Source organism: Acipenser ruthenus, chromosome 12 (genome assembly GCF_902713425.1).
Source record: "Acipenser ruthenus chromosome 12, fAciRut3.2 maternal haplotype, whole genome shotgun sequence".
NCBI lineage: Eukaryota > Metazoa > Chordata > Actinopteri > Acipenseriformes > Acipenseridae > Acipenser > Acipenser ruthenus.
The window spans coordinates 34,806,504-34,827,344 of NC_081200.1; the positions used below are offsets into that span (position 1 = coordinate 34,806,504).

The 20,841-nt window shown below is 39.2% G+C and overlaps 1 protein-coding gene across 2 annotated transcripts in view; it reads left to right on the forward strand.

The window, feature by feature from the left end:
- Positions 1-20,841, forward strand: part of LOC117417470 (ERI1 exoribonuclease 3-like) — an 89,480-nt gene that overhangs the window by 45,238 nt on the left and 23,401 nt on the right. For both annotated transcript variants that reach the window (XM_034029638.3, XM_059034931.1), the window contains exon 7: positions 7,637-7,736. In XM_034029638.3, coding sequence (XP_033885529.2) covers positions 7,637-7,736 — 100 coding nt within the window. The remainder of the gene's footprint in view (positions 1-7,636; positions 7,737-20,841) is intronic.

Here is a 20,841-nt window from a genome sequence, read left to right on the forward strand (position 1 = left end):
TCAATAGGACCTAATAGGCTAATAGTTTCACCCTTTATAGTCTCACGAAATCCCAACATTTGTCCGAGGTGTTCTTTGGTAAAAAGCATATACGGATTAGTACTTTTTATATAAATTCGTCTTTCTATAGGTTTATAGAATAATTTCAAATCATTATTATTTTGTTCATCGGGAGCCTTGTCACCTTTCTGATCTAGTCCTTTTCCGAGCAGGACATCGTTCATGGTCGCTATTACATCCTGAAGGGTCTCATAATATCCTTCTGGTATAGTATATTCACGTTTTATTGCATTTTCTATATCATTGGTAATAAAAGTGCTGTCTTTAAGGCTAATATTATCCCAGGTATGGGGATATTGAATCTCTGCTAAGCAAACTTCCCATTTTCCCGGTAGATTCAATGTTTTAACCAATTTGATAGTAAAATTTGATATTGCATTTTTAGGGAAAACCTCCTGTGAAGCATTACTAGGCAGAGTTACATAAAAAGAGTCTTGAGACATCTTGAATAATGTTTTAAGTGTAATTAAATACACTCTGTACTTGTTAACTCTTTAGATCCACCACCTGCTGCTCTGCGACCCAACTGTTAAATTTTTCAGGCCAACCGGCCCATTTTATGAGATAAGACTTTTTACCATTTTCCTTTTTCTCGGCAACTATCTTCTCTATCCTAAACAGCCTATCAGTCTTAACATTTATTTTCTGTAATTCTGGTTCATAAAATGTGCCCATTATAGGCTCTCCATCATAATCACATAGTTTATACACCGGTGGAAATCTTGGTATACATTCTGTTATAGTAAAAATCTCTGATGTAAACGTCTGTTCATAGCCTTTTATAAAGGGAGCTCTTAACTTTGAAATTCTTACGCTGTCACCGACGGCAAACTTAAACTTTATATGTTTAGGGCTTTTCTTCTTAGAGTATAAAGTTTTAAACACTTTAAATGAATTATCTTCATTAACTTCTGAAGGTTTCATTTGAATACTACGGTGGAAGGAGTTGTTATATGCATGTACCATTTCTTGTAGTTTATCCATATACTTATGCGTGTTAAAAGCGGTGAAATATTTCCACATTCTTGTTTTAAGAGTCCTGTTGTATCTCTCAACAATAGATGCTTTTAGTTCATTCCCCGTGGTAAAGTGTAGAATATTATGTTTTTTTAGCATGTTCTGAAATGCTTTGTTTAGAAATTCGGCCCCTTTATCAGTTTGTAGTTTTTTAGGTTTCCTACCAGCGCCGATGATCCTCTTGAACGCCTCTGTCACCGCCTTAGATGACTTATTTTTCAATGGTAAGACCCATGCATATTTGGATAAGATATCTATACATGTTAACATGTACTTATAACCTCCATTTTCTTTTGACAAGCTAGACATATCCACTAAATCAGCTTGCCACTGTGTGTCGATATTAGATACAAATACCGTGTTTCTTTTAAAAGTTATTTTAGAGGGCTTATGCAACGTATATGAGTCTTGCTCTGATAAAAAGTCAGTTACGACCCTCTCAGAGACTTTAGGTCCATCAGACCTCAGAGCTCTTTGAAGAGTCTGTAAACCCCCTAAACCTCCAGGATTTGAGGGATCGTAGTATATTTTTTTCATACGCTGGTGTGTCATCTTTAACCAAAATAACACAACTGAGAACAATATGACTTTCAAAAAGTTTTTATTCAAAGGTTATCATAACACTTCAGAGACATGTGGGACGTTCAAAAGTTTTATTCACAGTTTATCAAGAAGATTAGGACATTTTAGAAGAGCTATAAAGTTTTTACACAAACATTCATGATTAGTCACTAAATAATCCACGACATTTTGCACAACTATTGATATATCTTCATCTCTTAAAAACCTGGCCATGTTATAAAAACATACATCAGTCACATAAGCATACAAAACAAGGATATGTGTACATTTGCAATCTTCTATTTCATCAAACATTACAGGTAATATATTCATTAAAAATGCATTTAAGGGTTTACAGTGTTTTATATGGGTAATTACCAACTCTGACCATTCTTTAGTATCAATATCTTTACGGATTAAATCAGTTACACTTTTTAAATTGCTAAACATTTTTACATTTACGGGGATCAGGTTTTGAAAGAGTCTCTTGCAAGCCACTTTCTCAGCTAATAACTCAAACAACAGCCCCTCCATGGTTTTCCTCAGTTTTGCTGGAGTCTGGACGTTCCCCATTTTCAAAGTCACAGGCCCCGTAATATGCTAATGGCGCGCGCGGGTTAGTAAAACTGCGATGGTAGAAAGCTTTGGTAATTTTGTTAACAATGTCTCGGGTCTTGTCATCCAGGGTTTCTTGTAGATGAATCAGTTTACGTCTAATGCTATGTTCTGGTCTTAGCTCTGTTAAAATATCTTCCACCAGTTTCTGAAGTTTTGTTAAAGACGGATGAAAATTGAAACACGCTAGAGCTTTAGCTATCAGAAGCTTCAGCCACGGGACGTGTATTTTTTCTAGTATTTCTTCAAAATGTTGATCAAAATAATTGGGGGCCGCTTCAAAAAGGCAGCTGTGTCTCAGTTGGCTCGGGTGGTCAATTTCACAACCACGGCAATTTTTTACCATATCACGGTCAATGATCACTTCCAATAGAGAAGCCACGAGACCCATAGAGATCTTTAATACTTTTTCAAAAGAGATGCCTAGGCCCCCGTCAACGTCGTCAGACTCTGCAGGATTGAGGAGCGGGACATTTTCAAAGTCTTTTATAAGCTGTGTCATTTCTTCACTGGTCCAATCCATCTCAAGATCGCACGGTTCAAGAACGGCATTTTCAGAGAAGTATCTAAAGTTTGCAGAAGCCATGGTGTCAGACTCCTTCAATCAAAAGGACATGTGGGGAGCCCCTTTAGTATGCTCCCCAAGATTAGTTTTCGGCCTATGAGGGTGTTGACGCCTCAGGCACCGCGGGGGATCCTTTGAGATGACCTATCAGAGATCCTTGAATGGGTGGTCCTAGAGGCGCCGCCCCTGTGGGCGTTTTCAGAGTTACCCTATTACATCCACCCCTCTCTCTCTCATTGATGTTTGTTTTCAGTTCAGGCCACAGAGGAGATTGTACAGTACACAGACGATCCTTGGGAAGAATGCTTGAAGGCCCCATGCTTGGACTCTCTCTTGAAACTTTTTTACAAGCCGTGGTTTCTTTTGCATCTGTGGAGGGGCTAATGTGCATTTTTTTAAAAGCTTTTATAAGTTCAGACATTTCCCGATCCTCAAGATCCACTTTCTCTGAGCAGCCACTAACAAAGGTATGAGCCATCTGGTGTACCACTCTAATAAGTTGGCAAAATATTTTCCTCCTTTTTATAAGGTCTGAAATACATGCCCAGACATGCCCCTTTAAAAAAAACAAAAAAACAAAAACCCATCATAGTCTCGATCATTTCAACCTTTTGCTCAAACACCTAACCACCTTGATTCTCTGAAACCCATGGTAAGCTTAATACTTATTTTTATTTATTAATATTTTAAGAAAAAACTGTTGTGGCCGAGTGGTTAAGGCAATGGACTTAATTGTCCGTGTGGGTTCGAATCCTCCCAACAGTAATTATTTTATTTTCATACTCTTTTACATTTATAAATATTTAATGTTTATAAGCACTTATTAAATACACAGGGCTGTTTTATATATATATATATATATATATATATATATATATATATATATCATTACCCATATTCCAAATGTCTATATAAAATCCCCGCCCCTCATTATATATTCATAAATTCATAAATCCATACCCCTCATTATATATTCATAAATTCATAAATCCATGCCCCTCATTATATATTCATAAATTCATACCTATAAGGTCAAAAAAAGGTCAAAAGGGTCATAAATTAGCCTTTTGACATAAGCTATAGTAATATTACTACTCAGAGTGTCGAGCGACGGCCTCTCAGCCTGATGTGTAAGTGGCCTCATCTCCAGCAGATCAATAGCCCCTGGCACTTCCTTCCAGGACCCAGGAAAAACAATTAAAACCAATCGATCCCGGACGAGTCCCATGAATATGCATGAGCCTCTCCTTGACCTTCAAAACTAGGGGGGCCAGGTGACTCTTCAGTGGCGTCTCTCTCTCTCGCTCTCTCACTCTCAGTGGCAGTTGTTTACAAGAACTAAAGGGCCATGTTGACAGGCATTATTATTTCGAGGTGCTCAATCTAATTCTCCAAATGTAAAATAGCGTCTTGTTTAAGGAGTATAAAATTGGTATTAAAATGAATGAAAGCAGAAATACCAAGCTTGTTACCTTTACACTGGGGCTAATCAAGCTCATAGTACAACCAGGAATGGGTGAAACTGCTATGCAACAGGAGTCTTGTTTCCATCCCTGCCACCCATTCTCTCCTTTTCATATCACCAAATGCCACAGCCTGAAATGTTCAGTCCCTGAGAACTAGTTAATTTGGTTTCACTGTGTTAATCTGGAATATCCCCAGATGTTGTTGACTAATAATTAACATTGTGTGGTCAGAACTGATAATCAATGAGCTAAAGTCAACCCAGGTGCCAGAGAATGTGAGCATACAGGTGGTAGAGCCTCCCCTCCATCCCACCTATCCACAGAGACACAGTATTCACCCTTGGGAGAGAGCTTTAGACCTTTTCCAAAGGTCAGATAACATGTTTCGCTGGAGGGTTGTCTTTTTTTCTTAATCCGATTCCTCTTAAGCGTACCGTTTTGTGGCCATCTAGGGATGTTGTTACTGTTTGTTTTTCCCCTCTGTCCTCAGAGATGAGGAAAGCAGTTGCCCCCAAGGCAAATGGGTTCTGAAACTTCCAAATTGATGCCATAAAGTTCAGATTGATAGGTACCACAGTTGGGAGCATGCAGGACCGTGCTACCAAATACCTTGATCAATACACAGATTGGACTTTGATACCAAATAGTAGCCGCAGTAAACATATAGTTTTAACTGTGCTACAAAAGGCCACAGTAAGGATCCAGTCTGGACTGTAATGTCTTAATAGTTGTAGTCTAGTTCTCAATTACATTTAAGGTCTTACTGCTATTCCTTGCTTCACATAATCGGTAAGCCGTACGTAGTAAGTGAGACCAATATTGTGTCATATCATGTGGTTCAGCCGTTGTAAACAGTTGAAATCAGCTTGGCAGTTTTGGTCACTGCTGTATCACGTCCGTTGTTATTTCTCAACCCAAGTTAAAGCCAGTGTGGCAGCATCCCGATCATGCATTGTGAGCTTCCACTGCTGCCATGGAAAGGGGGAGCGGGGCTGTCTTAAGCTAAAGTGACAGGGTTTCTGTCAGCCAGCTCGGCAGCTCCAAGTCGACACGGTACAGCTGTGCACTGCACGAGGCGCAAGCTGCCATTTATCACGTTTTCTTAACATCTCTTCAGCTTCATTGCTCCTTTTCTCTGAGCCATTCCATTGTATCGGGGCTGCCTGCGCCAGTTTGCACTTTTGGGATGATGGAAGAGTAATAGCGACAGGCCTCTGACACGTCTGGGTGTGTGTGAGAGTGTTAATGTGTGTTCACGTGGGCTTGTCTGCCACTCATATCGATGCCCTCGAAGATTTCACTTTGATAGGAAGGAATGATTAATGAAACCCCATACTGAGAGAATAGTGTGTGCCAGGCACCTCATGTGATGGGTGCACAAACGTGTGTGCTATGAGAATCACAGTTATTACACCACTAGCATCAGATAGTGTATTGTATTCATCTGATTATATAAAACCTGCATCCAGAGGTATACTTGATTGTATTACTCTTGGTTGACAAGTTTGTACCATTTTAGAATGAAGAACGGCTATGAAAAAAATATGTTGCTTTTAAGGTCCTTCAGATACATATAATTCTTTATTTCCCCCAATATACACTTGTAATCTTCCTATATTATGTTTAAACATAGTTCCATTGTGTTAATTGTAATTATGGTATTTACCCGCTTGTCTGTATGTCATTCAGTGAGTTGTCTAGACAAGATGGCTCTTCTCACAGCTCTACTCTGTGTTTGTGTGTTAGGATAGGGGTCATTATTGTTCTGATTGTCTCTAGTTGACTTTCTGAACGACAAAAGTTCTGAGCTGGCAGACTGGAGACTTTTACCTTTAGTAGTTCAAGTTGTTTGGTAGTGCAGTCATTCTGGGGAGCAATCCCATCACTGATCAATAACCAAGGGCAAACATTCAGTTCTTATTAAGATACAGTGTAGATGGCACTATATTGAATTGGAATGTCAGAAACGGGTGGTTAACACTTCTAAACTCTATTCAGCCTCCCATTGGTAACAGTAACCAATCAAGTTTAATAAACATGTATTGTACTTTAAACAAAGGTGAGTCAAATGAGGGCACATCAAACCCAATCTACAAAGACAGTCATACAGACCATTCAACTTGTTTAAATGAGACTTTGGAGTGCCACTGTAAACACTATCAGCATAATCAATAATAGTCAACAGCCGCTGTGAACCAGTCCTTTGTCCAGTGGCAGAGGTCACGCAATTCTTATTCCAGAGGAGTAACCCAAGACTGAAGTGCTGAACATTCAATATTAGCACATCTGTGTGAATATTGAACAGAAAGTGAGAGATAGAGATACTTCCATTAAAATACATTCTCCAGCATTGCCCCGTCGCACAATAATTTATTTAATTATTATATTTGTATTTTTATTTCACACATTCATTTTTACATTTTAAACAAAAGACGGCATGTTAGCATTAAGTTAACGTTCAAAACAGAGAAGGAAATAAAGGGTAGCAGTCAAGATTTGGGCTGAATAGCTTTCTTCAGATTTTGTATTGAAGCGTGACCCTAAAGCACATTTCCCATGCTGATCCTATGATCCTTGTCCTGCTGTACCATGTCTAACTATGCATGCTTGCCATTGCTTTTACTGTGGTTGCTGTGCTTCTATGCATGTATCCTGTATGTACACTTTTATAAGGGGAGCCACATTGACACGATGGGGTTCTTTCAGCAGGTTTTATAGGTGTCTTTACATCATCAGTATCTAAAGATCTGGAACACCAGTTAATCTTGACTAATTAAGCCAATAATTGGTTCAGTTAAGTAACTAAGAGACTGGTTGAAACGAAAACCAGCAGCCACAGTAGCTCTCCAGGACCAGGGTTGGAGACCCCTGGTTTAAACCTTTGGCATTTTCCATATTGTACTTCAGTACATATGCTCTTTGAGGTGTTGGTTTTGATAACATTGGTCAACAAATGAGTCTGTTCTAATGATCTAATGAGTGCCAGTACTGAGATCAGGTGTGGTTTAGATCAAGGACAATCCTAGTGAAGGATTACAAAGAGAAGTCTAACAAGGTATTTGCAGATGGTTAGCTGTGAATAAAATTAAGAGACAGTGGAGCCCTGAAGCCAAGGTGCCAATGGATGTGCTTAACAGTGTTAATCAGGAAATCCAATATCCCTGCTGTTTATCAGATTCGTCTGTAAAATTTCAGTTCAAAGTTGTTCCAAGTACAAAAGATCAGTGGTTTAACCTTCTAACAACCTTTATTAAATGACATGGTCAATTGAGTGTAGTTGAATTCTCAGATTGTGAAAAAAATAACATTAATCATTTTGATTTTCTCCCCTTGCCCTGTTTTGCCGTTTCAGGCGTACAGCTTTGCAATGGGGAGCTGGCCGAAGAGTGGGCTGCCTGCCATGCAGGAGGGACTGAGCCTGAAACAGGAGGGGAGGCTGCACAGTGGCATCGGTGAGTGAACTCATCTTACTGAAAATAGGCATGAAATATTAACATTATTTATCATAAATGATTGAAATATCAGTTTCGGAAGGTATGTAGGGGTGTCTGTCTGTCCGTAACACATCCATCCATCTACAGGATATGTCACACTTGCATTTTTGCATTTATTTGGAGAATCGCTTCTTCGCATTCTTTACTGTTCTGTACATACTGTTGATGTATGTCATGGTCATGAACTGTTTCATCATACTGATTTGCTCTAATTTTGAATTTGCATCCGTGGCTGCATCCGTGGAATTTGCATAACTGACATTCTTGTTTAAATGTCCAGGATGCAGGTGTTTTATAGATCACCTTCTTTAAAGCGCAGTACAAGTGTCATTTACTGTTTCTATTTTTGAGTGGTGTGACGAGTGACAGGACTGGGTCCTTTTTTTTTCTCTGTTTGTGTTTGAGCACTAGCTCTCTTCCCAGTGACTGAAAAGCCACAGGACTCTATTAATTTCCACACTTAACTGACAGCTTAACTGCTCATTTACCCATCGCATCGTTGAAGTGGAGACAGAAGCATTCTCAAAATGCTGGTTCATATTTATTCATATTTATTATTAGCACCAGACTTTGCAGCTCAACAGCAGTCTGATGCACAGGCTGGGTGTAAGGAGTTGGAGTGGCCTCAGCTCTTCCCCTAGTGGACAATTCTCTATCTCTCAGTGTCTTAATCTGAAAAGGTGGTACACACCTTAAGCATTGTTTTGTTACCCTACACATATGTATAGGAATCATCATGTATGTATGTATATATGTATGTATGTTTGTTTGTTTGTTACCCTGTGTCTATACTGCAGAGGTATTTTTCTGTGACATCTTATTTCCAATGAACCAGACAGTTGAGGGCTGTCACATTTCAATGGGCGCCTAGTCATTTCTCATTACACTGTTGTCTCTCGTTAGCCATTCAGTCCAGTTTTCTAATTTTTGCTCCTAGCAATTTTAGTTCCACTAGTTGAAAACATACAAATGAATGTAGTGAACCCAATAAGGACACTTGGCTGTGTATTTGTGTATTTCTTTCTTTCTTTCGTTCTTTCTTTCGTTCTTTCTTTCTTTCTTTTTCTTTCTTTCTTTCTTTCCGTTTTTATTGTGCAGCACACTTCTTTGGTTTCTCATTAAATGTTATTCACTGTACAATGTATTGTTGTAAAGAAGCCAGAAAGAGCACAGGGACAAATTCAGAAACATAAAGACTGGGATATTAACTATGGAGAATTCAGCACTGGCATGTGGGGAACTGTAGATCTGAGAGCCAGCAAATTCCATAGAGAGAGTTCACAACTCTGGAGATCTTAAAAGCTGCAGATTTATAATAGATACATTGTAGTGAATAAGTGAAGAAAAGTCAGTACTTGGGATCTGATCTTACATATAAAAAAAAGTAAATTAAATCATGAGAACTTTATTTATATTACTATACTGCACAATGAGTAAACCTCATAACCTTCATATACGATATCCATTTGTTTGTACTCTGCTTAAATTACAGAGTTGACAAAATAATTCTTGGTCATCTTACCTAATACGTATTCTCATCATTCTGTAGCCCTTCACATTTTTCTATAGAAAAAACGGTAAACGTGTATTTAAGTTAAGTATAATGCACCTCCTGGAAAGAGTGATTGATAAATTTTGTTCGTAGTAGCTTCTAGCAAATACCATTAAAACATCAAATATATAGAACAATCTACAAAGGATCTAGAAAATGATAGCAATTCACATCAGGTAGGATTTACTGGAATTAATTTGTAAGCTCTTTATACTTTAAGTTAAGTGTGTACGAGTGCCCCTACTCCACCTGCAAAAGGAGGATGGTGGAATGAGGGATGAGGCCAAAGGTTGATTCTTACAATACACAACAGCCATTCTCAGTTTGCCAGTACAGTACATTTACAAGTACATAATTACTATTCAATTATGGTACCCATTTATTTTGTAACTAAGTTGTTGTTTTTTTAGTAATTTATTTTGTAACTAAGTTGTTGTTTTTTTGGTCATTTCACCGTAACATAGACAGTGGGTCATGTTCACAAAGCATGTGCCCCATTGCTAAGTATGTGGCATTTTATTGGAAAAGAAAAACAACAGACTGATGTTGCAAAACTAGTAATAAAAAGAAGAAAAAAAGCAACTAAGCTGCATTTGAGCTTTGTAACATCCATTTGTTTGTTTTTCTAAGACATGGAAATAGTGTAAACTTAGCACTATGTGATGTGCAGTACAGCTATAGCTGGCAGCAGACACGAAGCGCGATGAGTTAACTGAGAAAATCTATGTGTGCGTGTGAGCAGTGTCTGTTTGAAGCTGTTCCATTTTATAGCATTTCTCTCTTACCACCAAACTGTCAAATCAATACAAGTTAAGGAGATAAATTATTTAAAACCACATTTTAATTAGTTAGCTATTCCTGAACTATGGATTCGGTTACAATATTGATGGAGTCTTACTTTATATGTGGGATGGGGGCAGTTTTTTTTTTTTTTTTTTTTAACCACAGAACTTTACGATTCTTTCAGACAAAAGGGGCTGACTGTTACTGAACAACAGACAGGAGCAATCGTATGTTAAAGGCTTCTTTAAAATGTATGTTGAGATATCTATACCTGTTTGTACGAGGGGGTATTTATTGTTCTCACTGTAAATTAAAGATAGTTTGCAGAGACCAAATGTAAATCATTCCCAAGTTAAATTTAAGGCCATTACAGTACATCCACTACAATAGGAGGCTGTGTGGTCCAGTGCTTAAAGAAATGTGTTTGTAACCAGGAGGTCACCGGTTCAAATCCCACCTCAGCCACTGACTCATAGTGTGACCCTGAGCAAGTCACTTAACCTCCTTGTGCTCCGTCTTTCGGGTGAGACGTAATTGTAAGTGACTCTGCAGCTGATGCATAGTTCACACACCCTAGTCTCTGTAAGTCGTCTTGGATAAAGGCGTCTGCTAAATAAACAAATAATAATAATAATATGGGCTAGATTCTCAAACTGTCATTAGCGCTGTTTTTTTCAGAAAAGACAAGCATTCCAATTGAAGTCCCCAAACTAGAAATTTACAACACAGACATTAAATGTAGAGGCTTGTAAGTAGTTCTAAATGGTTTCTTATTTGTTTTAGAATTTTAATTTGTGTTTTTTGCTCCAGGCATGCTGGAGGAAATAGCTTTGAAAATCTAGCTATTTTGTACTATTTAAGGTGATTATCAATACACTATTTGAGAGTTTGGGAAGCAGTGGTACTAGTTTTGAATAGGTACATGTATTTAAAAATCTTGGTTCTTAGTATCTTTAAGGTTTGTTAATTTGGTCCTCACTTTTTGTTTGCCCCCATTGAACATTCCTTGATTTTAGTTCCCAATTGATCTGGGATCACAGACTCTAAAAGCAACGAAGTTTTAAAGTGTTAAGCCTTTGCCTTTAAAAAATTAAAAAGCGAGAGTGTATCTCTAAAAGTGTGCCCTAGGCTTGCTCCTGTATTTATTTATTTATATACTGAAGGAGTGTTTATCAGGCTGATTTGGACTATTGATCATCTCTTGTAATTACTAAAAGCACACAGAAGGGGGTAAATTAGCTTGCCTGCTCTTCACTTACACTGATGAATATTAAAGAAAGAAGAGGCTGTTTGTTTTTGCCCTCTGCCAACCACCTCCTCCATCTCTAGAAACATCTATTTGAAAAACAGAACAAAAATTGCCTAAAGGATGACATGATACAGTGAAATTAGTCAATCTGAGAGAGAGAGAGAGCAAGACAGACAGTGATAGAATGTATACGCTTGCTCATAATTTGTGGAACATTCCCCTTCTTGTAATTGGTTCGTATATAGACTGTATATATTTATTTAGGCGATTTCTCAAACAGACTGTTGCTGGCTCATGTGCTCTGGCATTCAGTTACACTTTGTTCTTTATTAAACACTATTATGAATCGTTATTCAGCTGGGACACTCCGCCTGAACTTCATTATGCTAACAGTATTTTTAGTTGTTTGTAGGTATTGGAGCCTGTTATGTTACAAATACACATTCCTACATTCCCATATTCATTTATGCTTTTATGAAAAAAAAAAACACCTTCCAGTTACAAGGAGATCTCTAAGCAAATTTGTGCACATTTACCAGGGATCTCTCTTCCCCCTGAGCAAGAGTGCAACCAATGCCCCGGCACAATGTAAATGTTAGCAAGCACTAAGCTGTATTCCCCAGGTCATCACTGGTATGAGAACCTGTTTTCTGCGGGCCCTGCCTAGCTAAATAAAGAAGTTTGTAGCAGCAGGTATGACCCTGTGCCATTGGAGTCTTTCAGACGTATATATTGGGGGATCGCTGATATAGGCGTGCCAAGGCTGAATTTAGTGCAGTATGTGCTCTAGTGCCTCAGCCTGAACGTGATCGCTCTGAGCGTTTGTCACTGTGCTGCAGCCCAATGTGGAGACAGCGACATTCTGCCCCTCCACACACCACCCAGGGCGACTGCAGAGCAAACACTGACAACCCTGTGGGTTCCTCTGCATGTTGGGAGAAAGACGGCCACTCAAACCGAAAGGAAATTGCTCTTAATTACATCATGTTTTATGTACGGTGCTGTGTTTGGCACACGATCCTTGAATTTACAAGGTTGGATTTGGTGGTGTGGCTCAGGGGACAGTTGCTAGAAGGAGAGGATTCAGACTTGGCTGGAATTAGCAGGCTGTGGAAGTGCTCTTCTTTTCTGCTGCTCTGAAGCCGTGTTTAGAGTTATTTGATGCTCGGGTGTAAGACTTTACCCTTAATTACAGCATTACTGGGGACATCTGCATGTCAGTCTACATGAGCTATTTGCAAACATGAATTCATTGCCATGTCAGATTAGGGGTCTCGGCTGATGTTTCCCCATGGCCACTGGCGAGCAGCGGCAAGGACGGCTTGATCAGATGTTGGCCTCGATTAGGAGCCACTCCGAAATGGCCCTCCCAGGGTAACTGCCGAGCCTTCGCTACATCTGATTCCTGGTCTGCCCAGGTCACCCCATATCAGCCTGCTCTTTACCCCAGCTTCCCACAACTGGGTGCTCAAAATCAGGTCCAGCATATACAGCTATGGCCAAATGTTCACCTAGAATTCGCCTTAGCTGTATGTGTATAATACAGTGCTCCCCCTTTATAACGCTGTAGTCGGGAGCCATCTAAGAGACCGTGCTGTTTGTGTTCCGCCTTATAACGAGAATACTAGTGTTAGTGTAATGCCATTACAGGAAAAATGGGAGCCGTGACCGTACCGCCTTATAACCTGTTCTGCAGTATAAAGGGCCACCTTATAAAGGGGGAACACTGTACTATGAATGGGAAAGAGTTCTGGTGTCTTAGTGACTGTGATTAAAAAGGTTCTGCTGTAAGAGTCAGGGTGGTTATAACTGCCCACCGCAGGAAATTAACCGAAGAAGATGAGAAGGACGAAGAGATCTAAATAGAGAAAACTGTCTGTGACTAGTTAATAGAAACTGAAAAGTAAAAGTAGAACACTTCTAGTAAGCACAAGTCAGTCAGTCAGTCAGTCAGTGCATTATTCCACCGCACTAGCTGGCCTCTCCCGCTCTGGATAATTTAAATGAGTGTCAGGTCAGCGCGCGATGAAGTCCGCTGCTGTTAAAAGGGTGGCTGCTGCACTGAGTGTTTGATGTTGATTGTCTTCCAAGTCCTGTGTCAGGACCGCGTGCCTGTCACTGCCTGGTCACAATGCATTTACTTAGTGACACAATTCTAATTAGCTTCTAGAGTGGTGTCAGGGCTAGAGAGGGAAGGAGAGAGACAGGGGCACAGGGACACCACTGTCAGGCTTTCTCTTTCTCGCTGGAACAAAAAAAAAGAAACACTGGAAGGGTATTCCAGTTTAGAGCTAACCAATGCTAAAGTATCAGGTGTTTCCTAGATACAAACCTCACTTTCTAAATCCATCACTTTTCTTCCCAGTTATGGGAAGGTCTAACATTGTTTTCTGTTGTTTTTTTTTTTTTACAGACTGTAGCTCAAGGTTTTCTTTACAAATTCACTTCCATCTGATGCAAAACCCTTTTACTGTTTTGTTACTCAACTGTTTTTTATTTATTTTATTTTTTTAAAGGGATATACACTTGGAATTATTTTTAAACCAAAAACAAACAGTAAATAAAAATTACGTTTGCCGGACTGTAAGACATTTAATCGTTTTTGTTTCACTTATCTGAAGAGTGGAACCTCCAGCTGAGTGCTGAGGAGGAAGTGACCCATGTCTTGCATTACCGCTTCCTACACTGCAGAAGCTGGCTTTCCTTTTATAGTAGGCCTGGGCTCTGGCTCCTGTTATAAACCTAGAAGAACGATTAAAAAAACACCAATGTACTGCTACTCTGGTCTCTCACTGTTGTCAAAATCTGAAGAAAGAGGCTTTTAAGCCACTTAAAGAGTTCATCCTGGCCCCTTTAGCAAGCCCTGTAAGTGCGACGTCAGCACCTTGAATTGGCAAACCCCCTCCAGGCGAGGCTGGAGTGCCCTTGATGAGACAGAGAGCAGTGCTAAGCAGGGCTCTTCACCAACTCTCCTGCTGCTGTCATGATGGAACTCTCAGAATGAGCCTTTCAAGGGTCCCCAACAACCACTGCCTGGCCCCTCAAGTTAAAAGGGTCAGGCACATAGATTGGTCTTGCCTGTTGGTCTACTGTCAGGAGAGTACTCGGTGCCTCGTCTCTGTGTGGGAGTTCGTAAGAACTGAGAGAATTAGGATGTCTGGGTGCAGTGGCCTTTAGGCAGATGAATACAGGTTGCTCCGATGAGATGCCCAGCACCTTTTGTCTTTTCAACAACATTTTATAAAACGAAGAGTACAGCCCTACTTGTGTGGCTGAAAATACATAGGAGAAGAAGGACAATAAGCACTGGGTTCTGTTATAGTGCATGCAGTCTTAAATAACCAGCAGAAAATAACCCCTGGTATCTGCGAATTTCATATCCCAGAATTGATTACTCATTAATAATATATATGCTCTTTAATAATAATATAATGTCAAATCAAATAACTATACATTTAAAGTACCTACTGTACGGTATTTGCAGAATGCACTAGTTTCTACCTACGCCAGAAGCAATGGCTTGTGACGAGATCGATAGTCACTGTTTCTGTTAAGAGGCAGATCTACTTCTCTATCCTGTAGTCACAGTAATGGTGTTTGCATTATCTGGCAGGACTAAAAGACAAATAGAATAGAAACAAACAGGCTGAAACATTTTTGGTGACTTTTGAAGTATGTTTTTTGTCCTGTTCCACCTCCATTCTAAACACTGCCTTGTCTTTAAGGCGCTCTCGCTCTCTGCACTTGATAAGGTACCCCGAGTTATTGACGTCACGTATGAATATCCTGGATGAATATCTTCCAAATGACTTTTGTGTGCACTGATTTGCATGCCCTTATTATGACAGAGGCTTTTGCTTGAGTAGATGAAAGGACACATGTTTTTTGTAACCCAGCATAGCTTTGCATAGCTGGATTCCTCATTAGAACACAGCAGCCACATGCCCAGTAATCAAAAGGCGTGGACCTGGAGCTCAGCTACACACATTAGCTCCTGCGCCATTATTAGCCAGTAGGCAGCTTTTTTGTGGCTTTTCTGTATGAAGTTAATGGGCATCATTAACTTCATAAAGAATGCCACGATGAAATCATGATGTTTTACACTTCTAAAATTTTTTTTTTAAAAAAGGTGTTAGGGTGGACCCACCACCACACAAATCTTGGGATTGCTGATATCAATGAATCAAACAGCCTTACATTTAAATCCTGTATTGGTAACCTTAAGCACAGTCTCCTTGAAATCTCTAATCCATCTGGAACACATTGCATTTGCAAATAAAGACCTATGTAATTACACTGTATCAACTTGTTTTTTTTCTTTTTACTACACATGTACATGTGTACAGCTACTAACATTCTGTCTTTCTTTTTTCAGTTAATTTAGCTGATCTGTGTGTCATCAGGGTCTGAACCCACTTTCTTTCAGCTTGTAGCCTTGGCCTAGCTTTTCACAAAGGGGATATGGCAGGGTTATTAGTTGTTGGTGACAAGGATCCCCCTCCCCTTTACTGAGTGTAGGAGTTCATAAGAATAAGATAATTAGGATATCTTAGTGTCGTGACCTGTTGCCAGTGTATTTGAATTAGTTTTTACTTAAAGCCATCTGCATGTGCAATCTCAATTCAGCCCCCCATATGCCCTGAACAGTTTCCTCTCTCCCATCAAAAGCACAGCCAACATAATGACAAGGAAATCGGAGGCGAGATCAACGTGGGTCGAATTAACACTCACAGCAATGGCAGTTCGAAGCCTGACCCTGCTTGATCCATACCAAGCGCTTGTGCCGGCAACATTATGCAAATGACTTGCCGCCCAAAGACATGAGCGGATGGGATAATGGTGTGTGCGTGTGTCTGTGCGCGAGTGTGTGAAGGGGGGCAATCTGATAGACAAGCAAGATAAGGTGATGGACCGGGATTCATTTGTGCTTCTGCAGAAGGATTAAGAGGAGAAAGGCTAGAGATGGCAGATAACTGAACCCCATTTAAAGGGTTTCTCTTGTATTCTCTTTCTCTCTCTCTTTTTTAATTTGCACGTGTAATCCCCCACACCCCCCCCCCCCCCTTCGTTCGTCAATACATGCAAGTCATTAGCAGACCAGTGGCTGGTTCAAGGTTAGAAGCAAAGTCGCCTGAGAAAGAGATAAAGGCAATAACAGAATAATGGAAAGCGCAAATTAAAATATCAGTGAAATGAGAGATTTTTTTTTTTCTAATGAGGAGAATATGGCTGATAGTTAGTGAAGGGGAGGGATGTCTTTCCTTTTTTAAACAGTGATGGATTCCAATAGCAGTTTCCCTATGCTCAGTTTACACTTGACTCTTGAAATAAAAGCATTTTACTTCAAGTCATTTTCAACAGTTCTTAGATGCATTGTCTGTTCATACTGTTGTGAACTTCACAGCCCTTGTGGATTAGATCAGTCTCACTTTGCATATTATAATGTCATTGAGCTGTATTGCGGTAACTCTCCAGCAGGTGACAGTGGTGTATATATTTAAAGATTGATACAGGTCCACTCCACTTATAATGGATCCTGTTAGAAAGGAGTTCCGTTTATAACGTACCGAGGAGGCATGTCCCTGCCAAACAACATTGTGTTTAATGGGGAATTACTCTGGTTAAAACAGACTTGCTTATAACGTATTTACTGTTTAATATGTACAGGTTTCCTGTTCCACAGACAGATATTTTGCACAAATAAGGTACATCTGGGACGGTAAATGGCAGGAAAAACAGTTGCTGTATACGTTTATGTTTTTGTTGGCACAGCCATTGTCAGTTCAAAACATGTAACGTATACAATTTTAATTACATTTAGCGGAAATATAAATTTGTCAAATGGTACTACTTATTACATTGTAACGTACTAATAAACTCCTGTTCTTTGGCAGTTAAGCTTTCTTGTATTGTTTATATTTAAGGTACTTATGTTCGCAGTTACATACAGCATTTTGAATTGTGTTTACTACGTACTTCGTTTATAAAGTACTGATTTCCATTGTCCCTTGCAGTCTATTATAAGTGGAGTGCACCTGTACTAAGCCACCTAGTTTAAGCAGAATGGGGAGTGAGCAAGGGCCTCTTCACTGATTTAACATGAAATCTATTTAAAAAAAACTATTTGTTCAAGTGTAGACGACGAGTAGGGCTGCAGAGAGCTACAGTACTTTAACAAGAGGTGTCTAGTAAAGTAGGTCTAGCTCATTAACATGCCTTCTGCAACAAAGAGCCTGCCAATTGAGTTAGATCTCAGGAGTGCTTCTTCTGCACATCCCATAGCAATGTCCACTGTTTGAAAAAGTGGGCCCCTCTTTACTTCGTTTTTATACAACACCTCCAGTGTGCCAGTAATCATCTGTCTAGAACTGCATTTTAGCTGTAAGGAAATGAAACTGTCAGGAAATTGATCCAAATTCATAATTCATTGATAGAACTGATCAAATGAAATTGACGTTGAACTCAAATTTCAGCACTCTGGACAGAGCACTTAGAGTTTTACATGGTGGCTTTGCACCACACTATATACCCATGCTTCTGTATCTGACTCCTGCTATTCACTGGACTGAGCTGCAGTTTGCTCTGCATTTACTGGGATATACCACTGGAAAAATGGTTTTATCCCCTGCCCTGGCTAACTGAATAATGTTCCCCTTCCATTTTTATTTTATTTTTTTTCTGCTGTTGTCTTAGAAGTTTAAAAAAACTCAGTTGAGCTATGCCAGATAGATAACTATTTGTGTTTAGTGACTTTTTTTTTATCCCTTTCCAAATCAAAACTGCAGACCAAAACCACACATGTTCCAGTAACAGATATGGTTGTTTTTCTCGTCTTGGTTTTCTAATGAGAAGTTGGTGGCAGTGTGAGCTAGTTAGTGGAGGGGAGTGTTCTCTGCATTTGGAGGAGACAAGTAAATGATGCTGATTTGAGGTGGGGTTGAAAGGTCAGCACAATTCTGTCCAGGGAGCGTCCACCTCTTTGCTCTTTGATATCCAGGTTCTAAGGGGATGTTAATGGTAGCATGTTTTTTGTGTGGGGAGGAGATCTATCCAGGCAATTTCCTTAATTGTTATGAATACATTACCAGTCTAATTGCTGGATTTCAGTTGGGTTTTTAAGATATCTGAAGTTTATTGTATTGCATATGGTCCAGGTACTTACTGCAAAAGGCCAAACTGTCAATTTTGGTAGTTGTCTGAATATTGCTTTTGTCTTTTTAATTAACACGTCTGTCAATTTCCTCGAAATTAACTTTTTACATTTATCAGTACACATCATAAAGCTAAGATCATACCACAGTCCTTGTGCAGGCATGCCAAAGTATGGTAAGTCCACAATGCTTATTTGCATCCTAAAAAATGTATTTAATTTCAGATCATCTGCGTTTTCAGTCCTTGTGTGAAAACACTTAAAGAAAGGGTATTTCTTGTGAATGTGTGATTTGTATTATACTGTGATTGCGACCAATGTAATTGGGTTCCAGTAAATAATAGATGGTACAGTACAGTATATGTACAGATATATATATATATATATATATATATATATATATATATATATATATATATATATATATATATATATATATATATACAGTAATTGATTAGTTTGCCAGCATCCCTTACAGGGGTCATGCAGGCAGTGTTCAGCTGGAACAAATGTTTCAAATTGCCTTCAAGAGATCAGCCAACAGTTCTTGCAACTACTTTTCAGCATTTCAGCTTCTTTCCAATTTTACCAAATACTATGCCTGTAGTATATGCTTTAGCATTGCATGCAGCTATTGACAGAGTGTATCCGCAGTATCAGTGTGACAAAATACATTACATCTCCTTAACCCATAGATTACACCTAGATCTACTACACTATCCATGTTGGGTATTTCTTGTGCATTTCCGTACACACACGTACGGCACGTTAAATGTACAGCAGGTGGCATTCATGTATTATCTGATATTTGAGAAGATTTGGGTGTTTTTTAGGTCGTATCTGTGTCTGTAACTTGCTACAGCTTCTCCAGCAAGAGGGCAGAATGGCAATTTTAACTTACAATTTAAATACAATTAATTTAATCAACAATTTTACTTTTCATATGTAAACACAAAACATTTGCCTGGTATACAAACTTCAGCCTTTTAGAGTGTCTGTTTTATAAAAGTTCTAGTGATTCCCCGCTTGAAATGTTGAACATTTTGAATAAATACAGTTCAATATACAGCATTGCACTTTGAGTATGGTGTGCCTTAAGGGAAACAGTAATAGCACAATATTGTACACATCACGAAAGTCAGCTATAAGTTAATATGTGAGAGTAAACCTGTACAACAAAACAAAAAAAATACAGGCCCGTCCTGTATCCCAACATGAGACATTGCTTGTGGCAGTTTATCTGCTTGCAGAGAGACACCCATGCATGACAAGAAAGAGACAAGCACAGAGACAAATGTTAGCTCATTTCGTAAGTAATTAGTTGCCTCCCTATGCGGCCGCAGCAATTCTGAATGAGCTGTAATGTTTAATTACTGGCTAAATGAAGAGCCAGACTTCCTAACGGCTGGAGGGACGGTGGCAAGGTAGCGGCAACAGAGAGGCATTGAGGGCAGCGAGATGGAGCTGTCCACCTATCAGGCGACAGTCTCTGAGGGGAGGGGAGGGGAGGGTGGAATATGCTGAACAAAGCTCCAGAGAGGTGCTATAGACAAAAACTGAAAGACGTGACCCACACCAGGTTGATTAAGTACAAAGCTCACATCTGAAGGATTGTTTGAGGGTTGTTTTTTTTAATCATGAAAAACATGAAACAATGTGTAGAATTATTTCTCCAGCTAGGATTTGTGCTGTAATTTAAATGTTGTACTTGATGACGGTTACATAGAAAGCAACCATCATTATTTTATGCTTGCCACAAGAACCTTGGAACAAGTTATTTTAGCACCTGAACAGTGTGAAAGATAAGCCGGGGAGCAATAGTGTGTGAGGGAGAGCAATACATTTTCTGCTATTACTTATTCAGTTGCTTATAGAGCATTTCAATTCAGAATAGTTCTTCATTGCCAACTTCTGTTTTTATTATTCATTGCAATGGTTTATTTTATTATTATTTTATTATTTTTATGCTGAGCATTATAAACTGAATTGCCGTCGGAGAGCGTTGTGGGAGAGACATATTGTGTTTCCCATTGGGGAGCTGTAAATACCAGCCACTGAAAATGTAAATCTCAATTCCATGTGTGGCTGCTTATAGAGCTTCACATTTATACAAATGATTACCTCTCCTGCGTATTGTTCATCCAAATGCAGAATCCTATTTCTTTCTTATTTTTTGTTAAAGTGATATTGTAGACTACATATTTTGCACCCGACATGGGCAGCACAAAGCAGGGCAGAATTAAACTCTGAAACAGAGATATTTATTAACTTAGCTAGGTATAAAAGATATTTTATTTACACCCGGAAAACACCAAAGGAACAGACAGCG